This window comes from Fulmarus glacialis, unplaced genomic scaffold (assembly GCF_000690835.1).
Source record: "Fulmarus glacialis isolate BGI_N327 unplaced genomic scaffold, ASM69083v1 scaffold43198, whole genome shotgun sequence".
NCBI lineage: Eukaryota > Metazoa > Chordata > Aves > Procellariiformes > Procellariidae > Fulmarus > Fulmarus glacialis.
This window is the reverse complement of record NW_009229687.1, coordinates 1,294-20,726: the sequence shown is the minus strand read 5'-3', so window position 1 is coordinate 20,726 and position 19,433 is coordinate 1,294. Positions and strand designations below refer to the sequence as shown.

At 39.7% G+C, this 19,433-nt stretch overlaps 1 protein-coding gene across 1 annotated transcript; it reads right to left on the bottom strand.

Annotated features, from left to right (window-relative positions):
* Positions 1 to 15,320: 15,320 nt before the first annotated feature.
* TMEM254 (transmembrane protein 254) lies at positions 15,321 to 19,183 on the bottom strand (the record flags this gene model as incomplete). Its single annotated transcript, XM_009583943.1, has 3 exons — positions 15,321 to 15,441; positions 17,795 to 17,854; positions 19,080 to 19,183. Coding segments are annotated over 3 exons (285 nt in total), but the record flags the coding sequence as incomplete, so codon positions are not given.
* Between the last annotated feature and the right edge of the window lie 250 nt (positions 19,184 to 19,433).

Below are 19,433 nucleotides of genomic sequence, written 5' to 3'. Positions count from 1 at the left end.
TAAGGCAAGCAAGCCCCATGGCAAGCACAAGAGCCTGTCAATTAATAGCTAAACAGCAGTAACATCTATAAATTCGATCTAGCACATTCCAATCAAACCTGTTGTTATCTTGAACCCTTTGAGCCCCACGTTGGGTGCCAAAAAGAACTGTTGTGGTTTAACCCCAGCCTGCAACTAAGCACCACACGGCCACTCGCTCACTTCCCCCCCGGTGGGATGGGGGAGAGAATCAGAAAAGTGACAAAACTCGTGGGCTGAGATAAAGACAGTTTAACAGGTAAAGCAAAAGCTGCACAGGCAAGCAAAGCAAAACAAGGAATTAATTTACTGCTTCCCATTGGCAGGCAGGTGTTCAGCCATTTCCAGGAAAGCAGGGCTCCATCACGCGTAATGGTTACATGGGAAGACATACACCATCACTCCGAACGTCCCCCCTTCCTCCTTCTTCCCCCAGCTTTATGTGCTGAGCATGACGTCACACGGTATGGGATACCCCTTTGGTCAGTTGGGGTCAGCTGTCCCAGCCGTGTCCCCTCCCAACTTCTTGTGCACCCCCAGCCTCCTCGCTGGTGGGGTGGGGTGAGGAGCAGAAAAGGCCTTGACTCTGTGTAAGCACTGCTCAGCAGTAACTAAAACATCCCTGTGTTATCAACACTGTTTTCAGCACAAATCCAAAACACAGCCCCGTACTAGCTACTATGAAGAAAATTAACTCTAGCACAGCCCTCCAAAAGAATTTGGTCATTTTCTTTAATAGCATTCCACAGCAGACTAATGTGGTACAGAATAGCCTGCCCCAGTTGTAGAAATAAGAACCTGACTCCGGGGAGGCTAAAGGTAGGACTTGGTGGATTATTATCTGACTTACGTAATGCGTCGGTAACTTGTTCGTGCTCGTGCTCAGGGACCTGAATGCAAGAATATGCCAGTAGATAAGGGCTCAGGTTGCCGAGTGACAGGACAGCTGTGGCAGGAGGAATAAATACTCAAGCATTGCATTGCTCTGACCGTGGGGACTATCTGGCAGCTGATCCCCAAACCATAAACTGAAGTGCTGTTGCCAAATAGTCTGTAATGTGCAGTAACCTACACTGGGTGTTTAGGGAATAATTCAGAAAATTGCCCAATTGTTGATTTTTTTAATAGAAATGAAAAGCCTTCTTTATTTATAGAACTGAAACCAGCATATATAAGTAAAGTTTGCATTTCTAACTCCAGGGATTTTCATGCAAACAAACCCATACTGTTGCTGAGCATGGTGTATCACAAATACTAAGTTATGTGAATACTCTGAGACCAACAGCTTAGAAGAAGATGATGAATGTGGTTTCTAGGATTAAAGAAGTGGGATACAAAGGTTTAATGAATGAGTCAGGGACATGAGGAATTGCACTAGCTGGTTATGATCTATCTTTTCCTGGAGCCTGGAAAAGCACAAAAGACTGAAATCTTTTGATTGAGCAATGCTACTCACGTTTCCTCTGCTCTCTAGCATTGGCTCGGCATGTCCACCCAATATCTTTATTTGCACACACAACCTACAGATATCAGGCATCAGGGAGTTGAGAGACGCGCTGAATTAATTTTCAATATGTCGGAAAATATGATCTAAAAGCAAAGTGCCCACATGTGAGACTTGCAGTTAAAAGGCGGCAGAGGTGCCCACCCTGTTGTCCAAATCATTCAGCACAGAACTTTGCAAATTTCCTCCTTTTGTGAAGTTATGAACTTTCCTCTCTTTGAAATGGGATTAATTCCTATGAATATTTTAATTTATGCATCTGGATTTTGGTGTTGCACAGAGTAATAACTTGTGATCAATTTTTTCCTTTATCTTTTTTTCAGCCTTTGTCCTGCTCCCTCAATTATTTCTAGTTATTAAATAAAACCCACAAGACATCAGTATTCTGTGAAGACTGTTCTGTCTTCCATTACTTGTAGGCCTGTTATAAAAAAACCCAATAGGCTAACTAAACCCTTAGGCTGGAATCAATCTTTAGATTACCTGCCACAGAGAGTGGAACTCTAAATGCAGTAAAGATCCATCTGGCTGGTTATTTTAATGGTCTTACAGGACCAGATAATTTTAAAATTATTATTATTTTTTAATCCAGCAAGGATATAAGATGCAGGAGAGAAATGCATAAAATATACTCGTTGTTGGTTTTTGTGGGGTTTTTTTGATACACAGAAAAGAAAGGTCTACTGTGCAAACATGGTCCTGCAGTCAATGAGAGCTCTGCTGGATCAAAAAGCCTGTGTCTAGTACTGGGGGCTTATGGGTTTGAAACAAATTTAAAGTAAAGTTTTCTCTAGTTGTCGTGGGTTATCTTGTCCGGAGTATAAGAAGCACCAGGCGATAGGTTTTGTCATTTGTTCTTAAAGAAGACCAATTTGGAGCACTTACCCTTAGTTCATCTGTAGGTATGCAGCCTCCTGTAGCTAGTAGTACCTGGGTGACTATTCATCCTAGACAAATACAATCCCCATATACCTCCCCGTGAATATGAGGATTGCCCTGTTGGACACTCATGTAAATCATACTTCCCAGGTGAAGCAAATAAGAGCGGAAAGGGCGGAGTACTGTGAAGGTAAAACTGCAGTGTACGTTGGCTTAATCTGAGCAAGAAAGCAAACTCCTGCCTTCCTTGCTGTTTAGATCTGTAGCTGCTCTGAAGTATAGTGTGATTCTCTGTTCGCCGCTGCTGTGAGCGAATGTTCTCTCTTCCTCTATTTGACAAGTGTGAAAAATCAGGTAAATTTCTGGAGTTGTTTATTATTGCTGCTGCTGCTGTTACTACTTTTATAATACACTACAGCATATTAATGGCCATATCACGTGGTGGATGCTCTGCACGCACGGAACAAAAAGTCAGTATTTATCCAAACTGTTCACAAGCTCTCTGGCTCCGGTCTACTCTGCCTGGCTTCAATCATTAGCAGAAAGAAAAGGGCGGAGAGGAGGATAGTTAGCTCCATAAATCAAAACGCCTTCCCATGCTTGCTCCCAGGGCAGAGCGGCTGCTTGCTGCCACACATTCAGAGCTGAACCTGGCAAGTTCAGACTGGTTCCAAGTGCAGCAATTGATTTGCTCAGGACAAAACAGGGATGGTTGCTGCAGAAGGGGAAAAAGGTTGCTTTTTTTAATTAAAGACTCAGTGAGAGATGAGTGTGTGCTCTTGAAGATATGACTGCAAAGCTTTAGGGGTTTTATACGAACCAGGGAATGGATAATGAATATTTGGTACTTTGGTGCCTAGATATCCTTTAGATACTTTCCCCAGTCTTTGCATTCTCTCCTCTTCCCTCATTATTAATTGTCTTCAGTGACTGTCCTTCTCTTGAGACTAAACCCCACTTTTTCAGAAGAGAAAGAAATTAGCATCTAATTTCTGTTCCAAAGAACCAAACAAGAATAGAACTATGTTCAGGATAAGAGGCGAAGAATTACAGGAACAGATCAGAAATTTGGCTTATTTCATGACAGATATTTAAGAAGCTATAGCCATTTTCTAATTAAGTGAGCTCATGGCTGTTTAGAATAACCTGAAGTTAGTGTTTTACCTTCTCATTCAACAGTTTTGCTAAAGGTTTATTGTTATTTTAAGCTCATTCCCAGAAATATGAATTCACAAAATTCTTATTTAGAAATGTCCTCATAAACGTATTTGAGTAGAGGCAATTTTATTTTTTGCCTTGTTGCTTTCTGTAAAGGGTGCAGCTCTGATAGGAACATCATGCAGGGCATCTGTCTCTAGTAGTCCACCTTAAGGTTACCAGAACCATTTTTTTCTCTATTCTCTGTAGATTTGCCTGTTACAATAAACTCTCTGTTGTTGCACCGTGACTCATCTTGGATCCTTTCCTTCCTTTCTGTGAGGTTTTTTTTCCACATGGCACTTTCAACATCAGTGATAATTCCAGCAGGGTCAGAGGTGACAGAAGTTAGTAGTCTAAAATGGTGAAGTATAATTTTCCTTCTGCACCTTCACATTGGTGCCTCACCTTTGGTAGTGCCCAGATTTTCAAATGACACAGTAGAGATGTGAGTGTGTAGAAAAGAGGGATTAAAGAAGGATTGAAAAATTACATTGAAGTTATTGTCTTCAGTGGCTGCATGACGGGATTGTCAATAATACTTGTGGAGGCAAGTGAAAAATAAAAAGAAAACTATCAAGATTAGGTTTGCCTGGGTTTAGTTTGATTTAGCAGCAGAACCACCATAACAGAAAACTAGAATTGATGCAACGAGCAAACAAAAAAATCAGAATAAAACAAGAAGATGTGAGAGTAGATGAAACCAGCCAGAATACTGCAGAGACGATAAAGGACTCTTTATTGGAGGGGAGATAACTCCATGAGCGAGAAGAGGAGGAGAATATAAAAAGCTTGAAGGAAGGAACAAACACTGCCCAGAAGCACGGGGTGAGGTAAAATTCAGAGATGGGTGAGGCGGCAGCAGCACCACGTACATACCCCAGGGAACGGACAAGAGAAGCTGCTAATGGATGACTTTAGAGAGGCCAACAGCAGGCAAGTACTTGCCCAGGAGCCAGCAGAGGATCAGTCTATCTTCTTCGAACTTTGAAGGCAATAAAAAGTAGGGCTGTTGGAAGGTTTTAAGACCGTGCAGAAGGGCTGGAAGAGCCCCAGATGTCTGCAATGTCAGTTTTCTTACCTGCGTAGACAGGGGATGCGAGGTCCAGGGTTTTTACGTTGAACCGATCATTTTGCTTTTACGAGTGTATTTTAGGATTGAGTTGGAAATGCCTTTGTCCGAGATTGCTGCCATGCCATCAGGAATGGTCCTAATTCTTTTCCCAGGTTACCTGCACCGTGGAGACCAGAGACAAGATCCACACAGCCCAGCTGAGGAACGCGCTCTTGGAACGCTACCCCACAGCTGCCTGGACCGAGCGGTGATGGGCACAGCACAAGGGAAAGGGCCGAGGTCCTCTGACAAGTATTTTACAGAGCCCTAATCTTGAGGCATGCAGAACAAATGTTATCTTTCAAAGCTGAACAGTTAGTGAATAGTTTCAGGATATTTATTTCCTGCTCAAAATGTAGTGAATGTCCTTGGGAATAAAGGTAAACTCAAAACTTTAGCTTAGCTAAGGGAAACTTCTAGTCTCTGCTGGTGTTGGAATTCAATAATTCATTATCAGCTGGCTGTCTGGATTTTGGCTAGTATGTAGGATCCAATGGCGTTCAATAAATAAACAGGGAGGAAGGCATTTTTCTGTACATCTGAATGCAGACCTCTCAAAGGTCTTTTGATTTTGATGCCCCTAGTTAAAGTAATGCAGCTCCTTCTGCTGGACTTTGCCATACTACTAGTATAGGAATTTTCCATTTCCAAGCCAGAAGCAGTTCTCCGTTTGCTAAATCTGCTTTAGCAGATATATACATGTGTGTGGGTGTGGGTTTGAACACACTTCTGTTCTGATCTTTGCTATCATGTGAGGAAAAATTATGCTAATAAAATGTGATGTAAACAAAAACAAAAAAAACCTTGGAAGATAAAAGCCAATACTGTATTTTTTTTTTTTCCTGAGAGAAAATGATCTTATTTATAAAGTAAAGTTCCAAAAGATGTTACAGCAATAAAAAAAAAAAGTATTCTGAATATAATTAGACCTCATATGCAGAACAGAAATGTAATTCTTCTTCCTGCTTTTGGGGACTCAGTATAAAAAAGTAGCATATAAAATGGCTTGAGTTTCTTTATAAAATGGGGTCTCTCCACCTATGTGAATTTTGTAATTAGCATTCCACTGATCATCTTAGTCTGCCTAAAACAGACTCTATCCATCTCACCTGACAGATTAAGTCTGTCACTGTTAAGAGTGAAATATATTTAAAGACCACATGTTAATAACCAGAGGCAGTGCTGGGAGAAGAGGAAGGCTAAGTCTTAGGCACACGGCTAATGCAATTAGCAAAGAACACATTGACCTACATACCTTTTTCATAGAGACCAACTAATAAGGTAACAGAGTGGGATGGCAAGAAATGTAAGAGAAATTCAGGCCCACTTCTCAGGGTGCACACAACAGTCGCCTTTCCACTTGCACAAAATTCAAGTTAAGGCCAGCTGCAACAGAGCCAATATATACCATTCCACTTGGTTAAATTTAACAAGGATTGAGCCAAATTTTGGGTGTAGGTATTTTAATGAGAGGTCTTAATCCTGCCTCTAGTTGATAATTAAGTATATAAAATAAATATGATGTATTTAGCAGTGTCCTAGCAGAGCCCAGCTGAAAATCCAGCAAGGTCAGAGTGAGCGTCTCCACAGGCTGCGTGGGATCAAACCATTCCAGTTCCTACGAGCGGAGCTGGGTGAGCTGTTGTTAGGTGTCCATGAAAACCAACTTTTACTATAGCTTTTTGGGGAGTAAGATGCTGCAAGCCCATAGTGATGCTCCTTTGTTGTCATATTGCGATTTATAAATTGAGCTTCCATCTTTAGTCCTCCCCTGCAGTTAGGAATGGGCTCGCTAGTACGTTTCCTTTCCTGGTTCTACAGCGGGAAACTTTTGTCTCTAAAGCACAATCAAGAAGTCACATGTGGAAGAGGAGATGCCCTGGGGTAGGCGAAAGTTTTCTCTGCCCTCTCTTTACTCTAGTCCATCTGTAGGCTAGGAAGGGCATCATCCAGAGAGTTAGAGCAACCTAAACAGAGGGTCCCTATGGACTGAAAAGAATGAACTGCATATCCAATCTTAAGCAGATCTCATCCGTACTGTATCTACTACTCATGGATATCCTGTATCTATAACTTAACTTGTGCCTGCAAGGTGGGATGAAGAGGGCAGCATTCTGGCTGTCTCTGCAGTATTTTTTCTGGGAAATAGTCTGTTCGTTCCTTCTTATTGTGGCTCATGAAGGTGCAGGAGTAGAGAAGAGACTCTCACAAATGGCGGACAAATAATAGAAGTTCACTGATTTGGTCTATTTTTGGAAGGACCATGGTTTGCACATGGAACTAAAAATTATTGATGCCCCAATGGTTAGTTTCTTTCCCTTCTTGCCATCCAGAACAACGGGAATAGGGCTTGGTCTCCAGAACATGTCCTGTAAATCACAGCCTGTCAGACACAACTCCTTTCTTCATGGTGAGAAGAATTTAAGAAATCTATATAGAAATATGTGATGACAGACCACATAGTGTGTACATGCTACTTCCATTGAAACAAGCAATGAATCACATCATCAAAGAGCAGATTTGGGGATGTAAAACCACTATAAATAAGGGTCTAATTATCCTCTCACCTCTTTTGGCAAAACTCTCAGGAAATTTTGAGGATGTCTCAGGTATCTATGTGAGAAGAAAATGGGACTTTACAACTAATGTTCTCAGTAGTGGCCAACAGTTTCTGCTGTCTGAGTCCTTGGTTTATCGTCCTATATTATCCTGGACTTTATTTTTTCAGAAGCTCAGAGCATTAACAACTTTTCTGATCAGTGGGAACTGCCTTTAGCAAGTCTTCACAAAACTGGGGCAAGAGAGGTAGCAGATAGAGGAACCAAAAATCAATGCACTCAAAATCACTATATGATTTTGAAAATGTGTTTTGCTAGGGGGGGGGAGGGAAAGTGATGTCTAGAAGAGACTTTAAATGTCAAACATTATATATGCCATTTGGTTTTATTTTTATTGTATTAAGTATAAGCATAAATTGTAAATGACTCTTCAGTGGTAAACACTTTACGTGTGAATATAATGATACCAGAGTTGATTTCCATGCTATATTGCTTTTGTGTGAGTCCATTGGCTTTAAAGCTGAGATGAAATACTTCCAAGGGAAAAAAAAAAATCAAAATTACACATTTAAATGAATGTATGCAATTGGAAAGAATACTGAAATATCTGTGCTGCTAATCTTTTTGCATTATGAAATAAAGTAGGACTATGGCATTTCAAAGATCTAATAACATGTTTTTAAATGTTTCATTTAAAGAAGTATTTTTATGTAGAGTGTTCTTACGTACCTTGAAAAAAAAACTTTAATGATTATGTGAAAATGTCACTAATCGTTAAATCAGCAAAATGTAAATCTAAGCATCGTATTTATTTGAAAAATAATTAAAATTATGCTATGCCACCTCAGCAATGAAAGATTTGTCATTCTCTCATACGGTACTGATAGCAGCCTTGCATTACAAATTCAGAGTTCTTTTTTTTTCCATTCTCTGTCATTGACATTGACACGAAATCCACGTCATTCCTGCACGGGGAGCTCTGGGCTGCCAGGGAAGTGGGCACAGCTGGGCGGGACTGCTGCTCTTGCCCTGTGGAGTGCGATGGGAGAATGCCAGACTGCTCACCAGCGTGGCTGGGTAAGCATCTCTCCTTACTGGCTTGGAAAGAGATTCTGTTTCACGTACTGGGCCAGGTGCAAACGCTGCTTTGCTTGTACCTGGCTGTGTTCCTGGGCAACGTGTAAAGCCTGGGTGCAGAGGTATCCTGGGCTGGGCTTGGGTGGGTGAACGAAGTCCATGATATCTGGTGAATCGGATCTCAGAGGTACTCATCACAAATATCACAGAACTTTGGTAAATCAGTCCTTCAATTTCAGGGTGCAGCAGACCACCCGCTAAGATGCATGTTTGTGTCTCCAATGGAAGAGGATGCTTTGACCCAGGTAGTTCTGCTAGAGCTAAGCTACTTAGCTTTGGGAGCAGCCTTATGAATGCAAGGTTTGTCAGGGACACAGCACAACTTCTTCCAAGGACCGATGCAAACAAGGCATGTCTTTAATTGAAACAAAATCTCTTCCCACATTGATTCCTTAATTTCTTCAGCCAGGTCCTGTTAGCTCTGGATTAACATGTATAGTGCTGCCAGAAAGTGTTTGCATAGCATCAGAAGTTCATCTCCCCATGCAGGTGGCGTGTCCTCACAAGTAGCACCATGTCATCTAGCCTACTTTTGGAAGATTTAGAAACATGTGTTCCTCCTTCCCATCCCAAAATGCAGTAAGTGCATTTGACATGCTAGATCCAGACCTAGGCATGCAGTTTAGTGATCGGAAAAGGAAACTGCAAGACTCCGGGGCTGGGCTGTAATTCCTGCCAGTCATTTATCTGATGGCCTTGGTTCTCCTGTCATCTTCTCTGCTGTTTGTTTAACTGTAAGCAGTCTGCCACGTATAGGATATTGAAGTTTGCAGAGTTTCTTTCTATTACAGAACTTTGCTTTCATGTGCTCCCAGCTTTTTGCTACATCCCAATGGAGGGGGAATCCTGAATGTCGTGCCCTCCTGAGCCGATGAATTTCCCATTGTTCAAGAGCACTTTATTTATTTATTTATTTTAAAAAAGCTCTAGCAAAAATTGGTGGCTGTGATTGGAAAACATTCTAATAAAATCTGAATGTTTTGAAGTCATTCAGTAATGATCATACGTGACACCAGGATCCCTAGGCCCATACAGCTTGTCTCTCTGGAGAAAGGAAGAGTCCTTAAGGGGCAGAGCCAGATCAGCCACACCTGAGGGCATCCACAGAAAGGATATGAGGGGCTTGCCCTGGCCGAGGGGGGAGGGTATGTTGGTGAGGGGGTTCAGCTGCGCTGTTGATGTTGTCTGAAAGCTCTTCTAAATGCAGGTACTCTTATTTGCTTTTTTGGTTTTTTGCAACTATGAAGTTTTAAATCTTTCACACTTCTGAAATTTGTGGAGGAGGGTGTTGTTTGCATGTGGTTTTTCTTTTGATAAGAAATCTAGAGTGTCTTTAGAAGGACATTTTAACTTGTATGATTTCTATACTCAGTAAATTGGTCTCCCTGTCTATTCCCCCAAGGGGCACCTAAGAGGTTTTTCTTTGAGAGAACAGTCTCGAAGAATGCTGATAAATGATAAAATGGTGTTCCTTATACCTCTTTCCTCCTCTCCCCTTCTCCTTCCCAGTCACGCATGTGCTGTCATTATTTTTGGGGTTGCAGGGGCCCTGTAAGGTCTAGTCAGTACGTGGATTGTGCCGTATTACTACTTCTCCTCCAAAGAGCAATAGTAAAGGAAATGTTGAGGGTTTTCTTGTTTCTTTTGCGTTCAACAAACCATGACAATTTCTTGAACTGTTCATGCAGGCCTTGCATACAGGCACCAGTTTGAATAAATATGTTGGTGGCAAGATAAACTGAATGTACGTACTCTTGGCCATATGCCAAAAGCTTTCATTAAGTCCTTAAATGAGTGGAGTCATTAAAAAAACTCTAGAAATATCTCTTTATTTTGTATGTGGAGATGTTGTGGTTTAACCCTGCAGGCAGCCAAACACCACACAGCCGCTCGCTCACTCCTCCCACCCCCGCAGTGGGATGGGGGAGACAATCGACAAAAAAAGTAAAATTTGTGGATTGAGATAAAGACAGTTTAATAGAACAGAAAAGGATGTGAAAATAATAGTAATAATAATAATGATAGAATATACAAAATGAGTGATGCACAATGCAATTGCTCACCACCCCACGAGTAATACCCAAACAGCGATCGCTACTTCCTGGACCACACCTCCTATTTATATACTGAGCATGACGTCACATGGTATGGAATACCCCATTGGTCAGTTGGGTTAGCTGTCCCGGCTGTGCTCCTTCCCAGCTTCTTGTGCACCTGGCAGAGCATGGGAAGCTGAAAAGTCCTTGACTAGCAGGGTACTTAGCAACAACTAAAACCATCAGTGTGTTATCAACATTTGTCTCATACTAAATCCAAAACACAGCACTAGGAAGAAATCTAACTAGCCCAACCGAAACCAGGACAGGAGATCACCTGCTGGGAGGCAGGGGAATAAAAATGTACAAGCTTGTAATTAACGAGGAAAAAAGCAAACGATTTTTTAAACTGCATAGCCTTGTAAATAGTGAGGTGAGACTGACAGCCTCACTAACGAGGGCTCATATACAACAGTACTGTAATTAAAAAATGTGAATTGATGTTCCCCTCTCTTTATTCAAACATGAGGTATAAATACAGAAGGAACATATAATTCAGATTCTCTCATTCATGGGAACATTACTGCATTAGTTACTTTTTTCTTTGCAAAGGTCATTTGCCTGAAAACCTTAAAATCAGTGAGCTAACAGTTGCTTTCCATAACATGTTCCTCTAAAATCTACTGTATTTCTGTGGAAGGTCTGCAATTTCTGCGCCCCCACCCCCCCACCCCAGAGATCGTGCCAGAATGCCCGCAAGCAGCAGACTGTAGCACTTCAAAGACTTTGCCTATAGTGGTCAAACTTACCGTGGACTCTACGACAATGGTCAACGAGGCCGTTCCCCCAGCTTTAACCGGGCTCTGTTGCCACGCAGGAGACCAGCTGCCCAGCCCCAGGGCAAATAAATGTCCTCAATGAACCAACCCTTGGGTATTTCCAAAGGCTGGCCCAGTTGACTCCTGTTGTGTTCAGAAAAATCTAGGTCAGCATGGAAGAGAGGCAAAGCAAGACAACGTATTGTGATTCTGAGAGGGGTTTTTCATCACTCCCTTGCAAAAATGAGCTACAGCCCTTAAGGCTTCAGAAATAGTTCTTGGAAACAGATGGGAGAAATCTCATTGCCTCTGTTCAGAGTCAGCAAAGTTTCTCTGCGTGATGCTGCATTTCCTGACCCAGCTTCTCATCAACAGAGCTTGATTTGAGCAGTGGTTCGCCAAACGTGCTGATCTGGATTACTCGCCTTACTTTAGAAAGTACATTACACTCATTTCCATATATTCCCATATATTATGATTTAAAGGTGAAAATGGATCTGCATAGTTTCTTTGTGTCTTCTCCTGTAACAAAGTTACCAAGCAATCACAACGTAAAAGCACTGTTGTAAGCGATGTGGTTATTTGAGAGTTGTATGAAATTTCTTTTGATCACCAATGCAGGTCAAATAAATAATGATTTATTTTTGTATATGCCTAGAAAAAAGAAAGAGGCATTGTTGTTTTAAATTTTCTTGGCATCTACTTTACATTATTAGCATAAAGCATACCCGGTTTTGCACATAGGCTTTCATAGCAAGGGTTTTTTTTTCTTATGTTTTCAATTTGAAATGGATGGCTAAAAGGTATTTATTTCTCTTCAGTACTGTCAACAGCCTAGTTGGCAGAAATATCCATCCTGAAAAACCTTTCTTAATGTCAGCTTAGCTTTCTTGGTGATTTATCTTCTTATTTTGTGGTGTTCTTTAATAGCAAAAGCCCTTCTGTAAGTTTCATTTGGTTTTCCTTTTGGTGGGAAGTAATATTTTGAAATTTTTTTTCCTACAGTGAGGTACTAGCATTTGCAAGTGTATTCTTTCGGCAGGCCGGGTGGGTTGGGTGTTGATGTGGGAGATGGTTTGACACTCAGTCTAGCCTTTGAGCTGCTGTAAGAACATAAGGGGTACACTTCTGTTGCTCTCCCCTTTTGTTGTGGAAAGGGTATTTTGATTGCAGTGGAAAGAATTGCTCTAGATGATTAAGAGTAATCCTTTATTGTCGCTATTTGGACAGCCTGGAGAAATGCTTATGCCTGGTGTAACCAGCGCTGTTTCGAAGAGCCTGTTGCTAGCCATGAATGATGTCTCTTTATGGGCTTAGTGAGTTGTTGACCTGGATTCATGCTTCTAGGGGCTTTTTTTAACTAATAGTTTTGTAAAGTATTATGGTGTGTTTATCTTGCTGCGATGTTAGGGACACTATAAACAAACATTCAACAAACGTTGGTATCTCAATATTATTTTGAATCTTCTCATTCTGCAGGTTTCTTTCTTTTCCTCAAGGCTATTTTACATTAAAAGCTAGTCAGCACTGCTTATCCCATGCTTCTTGGATTTTGAGTTGGGGATCTCATGGGCTTCAAAAGCATTAGAAAACAGGCATCCATGCTCTGGGACAGAGGCTGAGAGTAAATACTTTTTTTAAAAAAAAAAAAAACAACAAAACTGACCTGCTGCCAAGCAAGGGTAGGGAAGAGAAATGTTTGAAGACAGAGGAATACGACATAGTTGCATTTCTAAAAAGTTTGATAAGCAATGCCCAACAACCTCCAGAGAGCTGCTGAGATCTGACAAACTAACCCCCCCCCATCCCCCCCGAGAGGCTTCAGAAAAAATCTACTGATGCCAGTGTCTGGCTAAAACTTGTTCTAACTTGGAAATATTTTTGAACTAAGGCAGTTATAAATTGACTACATTTTTTTTTTTCTTTTATAGCTTCCTTGGGCTGCACTGAGGAAGCTTTTACCATTGTCCTACTGAAAAGAAGCCCTTCTAAGTCGAATCTAACAGCAAGCTGTTAACTTCCCAAAGCTGTGATTTATCCATAGCCATTCCAGAGCCCTCACGGAAGGGCTGTGAAAGCTCCGATGGTGAGCATCGTGCGTGCTTGGTGTACAGGCTGGCAGTGGGAGGGGAAGCTAGCGTAGTAGTTCTGACCTTACTTACAGCTCCACTGATGGAAAGTGAACAGTGGCAAACAAGAACAGACAAAAATGCCTATTAAGAAGAAAAGTCTTTAACTAGCCTTGGTGTTATTGTTACACCTTTTCCTCTGTACAGGAACTTTATCATGAAAATGTTGAACTAAATTTATTCCTTTTATCCCTTCACATTCTTAAGTTAACGCTCATTAAGCATTCAATTAGAATTCATATTGAAACACAAAGTATTATACCTATACATGTTTTAGTGTAGAGACAATCACATCAATACCTTGCCCTGTTAGAAATACTAGACTTCTGTGGCACTTACTCTGGAAAGCATACAGCCAGCTGATCCTGGCTGTATATGTTCCAAGTGTGAATACTGATATTGGTGTGAAGATGATGCCTATATATTTTGTATAGACATTTATTTCCAGGATAAATTAAAAAGAAAAACAACTACTTCACTTTTTTTAAGATCTTTATTCCAGGGTCACAGACTAAGATAAAAGGTTACAAACTAAAACATAGCTCGGGCTCTTGACATTCCTGTTGGATTTCTAGCCACTAAACATAAGTTTCTACTTCTCTACAAAATGTTAATGTTATCAGTTCGCCATTTAAAAAAAAAAACCCAAATCGAAACAAACCACCACTTCAAACCCTTCAGTTCTCCATGCTTTTAGTACCCACTGAAAAGCAAAAAAATTATGTACCTGTGCTTGAATAAGACTTCTCCATCAAAAGTGTTACAGTCTGTAGGTACTGCACAAGTCATAAGTTTATTTGTTACTGCCTAGTGGAGCTCTTTTTTAGAGGAAGAACAACCTTTTCTTGTCCTTTCTTCCAGAACAGCAGCACCACAGGTGGAGTGGTAACACTTCTCCCCACACCACAGTTACTATTTTAAATAGTTATTACTTTTAAAAGTGCTAAAACAAGACAGGCTAAGTTCTTGTTCAAATATTCAAAAGTAAAAGATAGTATGATAAAAGGCTCGCTACGCATACAGGAAGTACTCTGTGAGGGGTGCTTAAGATGGTCTCTCAACCATAGATTTGGACAGCAACATCCGGGAAACACTACATCTAATTTCATTCACAAATATAAAATTTTCAGCTAGGTTTTGGAATGCTAATTGATTTTTTTCTTTTTTCTTGGATAATAAATTACTTTTTGAAAAAGCTGCCCTCAAAGCTACAGGATTACTACTTTATGCTATACTAACTCAAAGATTAAAATCTTCCTTCAAAAGATGAGGTCATGCTGCATGAAATTTAAGGCACATGTATTAAACCAAGTTAAAGTGCTTTATGTATCCAAGCTCATCACTGCACCTCAACCTGAACTGAGACTTGGTCTTTTTAATGCGCCTGCAGCAATACAGTGGTCTGTCCTTTGTGGAAGAAAGTAAGTTGACAAAACGAAGTACAAAGACCAGGCTCTAACAACAATAACAACAAAAAAGTCAGTAAAACATCCTGTAGAGAAAATATAGGTAAATTTAAATCTTACCACAAAACAGGTGCAAGTTGCCTTGTGGCTGTAAATAACTCTCCCTGTTGTAAAAGAAAATTCCTCCACATGAAAAGGTAATTTATCAGCCACTACTACCAGCTGTCAGGGACTTTTCAATGACAATCAGAGTATACAATCTATGTGAAAAACTGCAGAGGAGCAACTTTTGGCTTCTTGAATAATAAATGGCATTAAACTTTGGCAGTGCCAAGACTGAAGGGCTGAATTTCTACTGAACTATCCACAGGGCCCTGTGAATTATAATTGTCTTATTTAGTAATAGAGTTACTTGGTTTTTCAGGAATGTAATATAGCTAATTACAGCACCTAGACAAGTAAGTGAGGATATTTTCTGAAACATGAGGATGAAGAATGTGAGAAGTGACTTCTTTCAATGTCTTCTAGTAGTGCTTCTTGGCTGGAGGTTTGTAAGACACCAGAAGACCAAAGGAAGCATACCCAAATAGAAGTGTCTGAATGAACCAGTGAAACTGAATTGCCGGGTCAGTGATTCCTTTAGATCTGTAATGTTAACGAAAGCATAAAATGTGTCAAAAAACTTATGGTCTTGCAGACTATACCGTGATACTTACAAAGTAAGGTTAGATATTTCTACCCATACTTGATACATCAGACTTGATTAAAACATTTGAACTTAGCATCATTAATTTCAGTCTATGGAGACTTATTTCCTGTACTAACTAAACATATCAGTTCTTGTGATTTTAGTGGATTTTAAACTATCTATGGAACAAAGGTTCTCTCAGAGATTTCATGCATACAATGTCCTCAATAATATATAAATTGCAATCTCAGTCTATACTATTTGAAATGACTTATCCTAGAAGTCTATGTACAAAGAACCAAGAAATTAGAGTAGCTTAATACTAATCTTAATACACAAGTCTGTATGTAATTTCTTGTTGACTACTGTCACTGAAGGTAGACCATATGCTAGCAGGGCAAAGAGGCCTGACAATTACTGTGTGATGCAGTATGGAGAAGCAGTTACCTGAATTTATGGCTAGAAAAATACAGGTACAGGGGGCTGAAGACATCTGACTTGATTTATGAAGCAGAGACCTTCCTATGTCAGTCAGTTTTAACTTAGCATATGTGAATTTTTCTGTATATTACAGAAAATGTCACTTTTTCCTCCATTTCATTGTTGTTGAAAAATACTACTGAATTTTCAGAGAAAAGAATGGGTACAAACATGACAGCAAAACCAATGGATTTCACTTTTCCAGCAAACAATTGTCAAGCATAACTGTGCTCCAAGTCATTAGTTTACAAGAGAGCTCCCTCTACTGACCTTTGCTGGAGCAGTTCAGCTGTCAATTGTTCCATAGCCTCTACATGTACAAAATGATTGTGTAACAGGTATTGATTAACACAACATTTCCTAATGTTCATTCTTAAATTGTCTTACCAGCTGTGAAAACCTTTTTTTATAATCCCAGCTGCACTGTTTCCAAATCAGTGCAGAAACTGGAAAACTAGGGCTTAAGAAATTTACCTGTTTATATAAAGCAAGCTTACTTGAATAGACCATATGCAGAAATACAGGCCAACAGCCTATGACAGTACTACTATCGATTAACAAATTTGTATCTGCTTCCTCCTTAGTTCTTCCTCATGCCTCCTGTGTGATGTTCATACGTAGACATCACTTTTATATCAATAAAAAGTACATGGTGTTTGGTGCTTATAGTAAAGTACAACTGTTTAGAAATCTACAGAAGTATGCTTGCAGAAATGATGATGGGCAGGCAATCTATGCTCTCTCTTTTTTATGGGCTTTAACACTACTCCATAAAACTTCATTACTTAACTTGATTACAATACACCCATTTGGTACATTCACTGGTAATAAAGTTCCCTCGTACTTAAAAATCACCTTAAGCCTATATACCTATTTATCTGCAGAATCAGAGTTAAAGCTTTAACTCCAAAGCTACATAATTTAAAAATGGGGCCGGGTAAAAAATTTATTACTAACTCCCATTCTGAAGGCAGAAAATGTTCATCCATATTCTGTTATCTTGAGAACCACCTTAAATAGCTTTCCATGGAACAAAACCCCTTTGCCTCCAAGAGATATTACCTGAGAAGCCTGTGACAGACAGCTGTGAACTGAACTAAATGAAGTGGAACCCCACCATTTTTACAACGGCAAACAGACTGTCCATCTACTCTGTAGAGCATGAAAATCAGTATCTACATTCTTCTGAATTATTAGAAACAAAATTCAAATGAACAGAAGGATGATGTGTTTGGACAGCATACCTTTCCAAATAATTTGTTATCCTAATGTAAGACTTAGTTGGCCTTACTTTTATAGCCTGGCTAGTCAAAGTATTTTATCCCACAAACCTGCAGATACAAGTAGATCTTAAATAGTCCCAAATGGAAGTGCCCAATTGTATTCTCACAATATAGATGCAATCATTTAAGCAGGTAATTAGCAGTCTCAAAATTCTGATGAGGTTAGATCTGATGAAATTGTAACACCTGAAGTTATCAGACTATTTCTACACTACCTATTGTTCTCTCTGTTTCCTAAAGCGCAATGTTACCCAGTGAACAGTGAGTTCAGAGGCAGACAGACAAGCTCTGGCAAACCTTGCTGCTGCCAGTTCTGCAAGTTGCCATTCCTTGCTTTTGCCACCCTGTACAACAGTAACGACTAGCAGAATTTGCAGTAACCTCTTGTGGAGGATAGCAAACTATCGCTGCAGCTCGAATTTTATCAGTATCCTCTGAACTAATATTGCTGCTGAGAACCACCAAAATCAGTCTGTAGCTTATGTCACTTGTAGCAGAAATCCTTTGCAGAGAATCTACGTTGGGGTGAGGGGAGGGAATGACTTACTGGCATAACTTAACACCATAGAAGGCTTCTACTATGTGAATCAACCAGGATACCCAGAACCTAATAAAAAGAAAACATGTTTTATTTTGTTGAAAATTAGGGAGAAGACTGTAGTATCCAAGATGCATTATGCAGAGAATGTAAAACTGGAAGCATAGAAGTAACATCTCACTTTAACCTAGACAGTGAGGTGTGTTTCTTATCTTAGGAAAAAAAAAACCCCACATGCGTAGTCTTAAAAGAAACTAAAGTCCACTGAGACAGTTAGAGGAAATGTAACTCACGCAATATGCCATTTCAAGTATCTACTGCATGTTTCCAAAAATTTCAGCACTTAGATTAAGCCAAAAAGCCAAATGCTTAGTGAAAGCAGTACAAGTTAATCTTAGTTAAGCATGCAAAAATCTACCCTTTCACTTACACAAGTATTTTTAGTGGTCCTAATGAGTTACTGACGTTTTTATAGATTTAGTTCTATGAAAACAACTGTGTGTATAGATTCAGAATATGTACTACGACTTGATTAGTCAAACTTGGTCTACAGATTTTCATATAGAAGCTTTTTTAAAAAAAAAGTTAGGATATTCATCAATTAAATACCTTGCTAAAGCAAAAGATTCTCTGAGCAAAGATGAAGGCTTAACTTCTACATGATGCATGGTAAAATAAACCAGAAAATCTTGCTGTCTTCCTGTCTTTATATGAAGTCAGCAAGTGAGAGACCTAGTTACAGGCAAATGTTTTCCAGCTCTTTTCTTAATTAAAATAACAAAACCCTAAGTTTTGTAACCCAGCAAAACTTAACGCTATGTAGTTTCTTCAGCAGGTTATTTCTCACGTGGTCAAGATCAGGATAAGTTAGCAGGGTAGAAAATGTTCTTTAATTGAAGCTGGAAAAAGAAGACTCCTAAAGCAAAAATTAGTCTACTTGAGTAACAATTTGACAAAAGAACCACTTTTAGGAGATGTTACAAATGTAAGTTTACATATGGACTAATAACTGTCTCCAAAAGTAGTATCTTTATTTTCTTTCCTTTCCCACTATAACAACACAGATGCCAAATTCTAAGTTGAATTTTTAAACTTTCATACTGGTCTTAGCCTGTCTGGTCTTCTACATACTTACTATCCCACACCCTTAGTTGTAATGAGCTTGAAAGGAGAGCTCCTTAAATGTAATTAACAACTGGGTTACAGGAAAGCTTGTTAACACAGACTAAGCAGAAGAATCAGAGAGAGGCAACAGGAGAGATGCAAAATAATTATACAGTCAAGTACAACTTACCCATAGCATACCCATTTGTGGTGGTTTTCTACTAAATAATTAAGGAAGCTACCAAATATTCCCAAGTAGCTATAAGGTATGGTTGAAGGCCAAAGCGTTATCCACTTAAAAAAAAAAAAAAAAGTTAGTTAGCTTACTTCAGGGTAGAATTACTATCAATTCAACCTTCAAACTAGCTTTCTTTTCGCTGCCCCCCACCCCCCATGTCTGTCGAACATGGTTTAGGGCTCATCTATTCATAGTACTTCAACTCTTTCATTCCATTAACCTTGTCCAAGACGCATATTCTTCAACAAGACCACTAGCCTTTTAAAGTACACTTACTTAAGAAGATTCAAACCTATGAAATTTCTT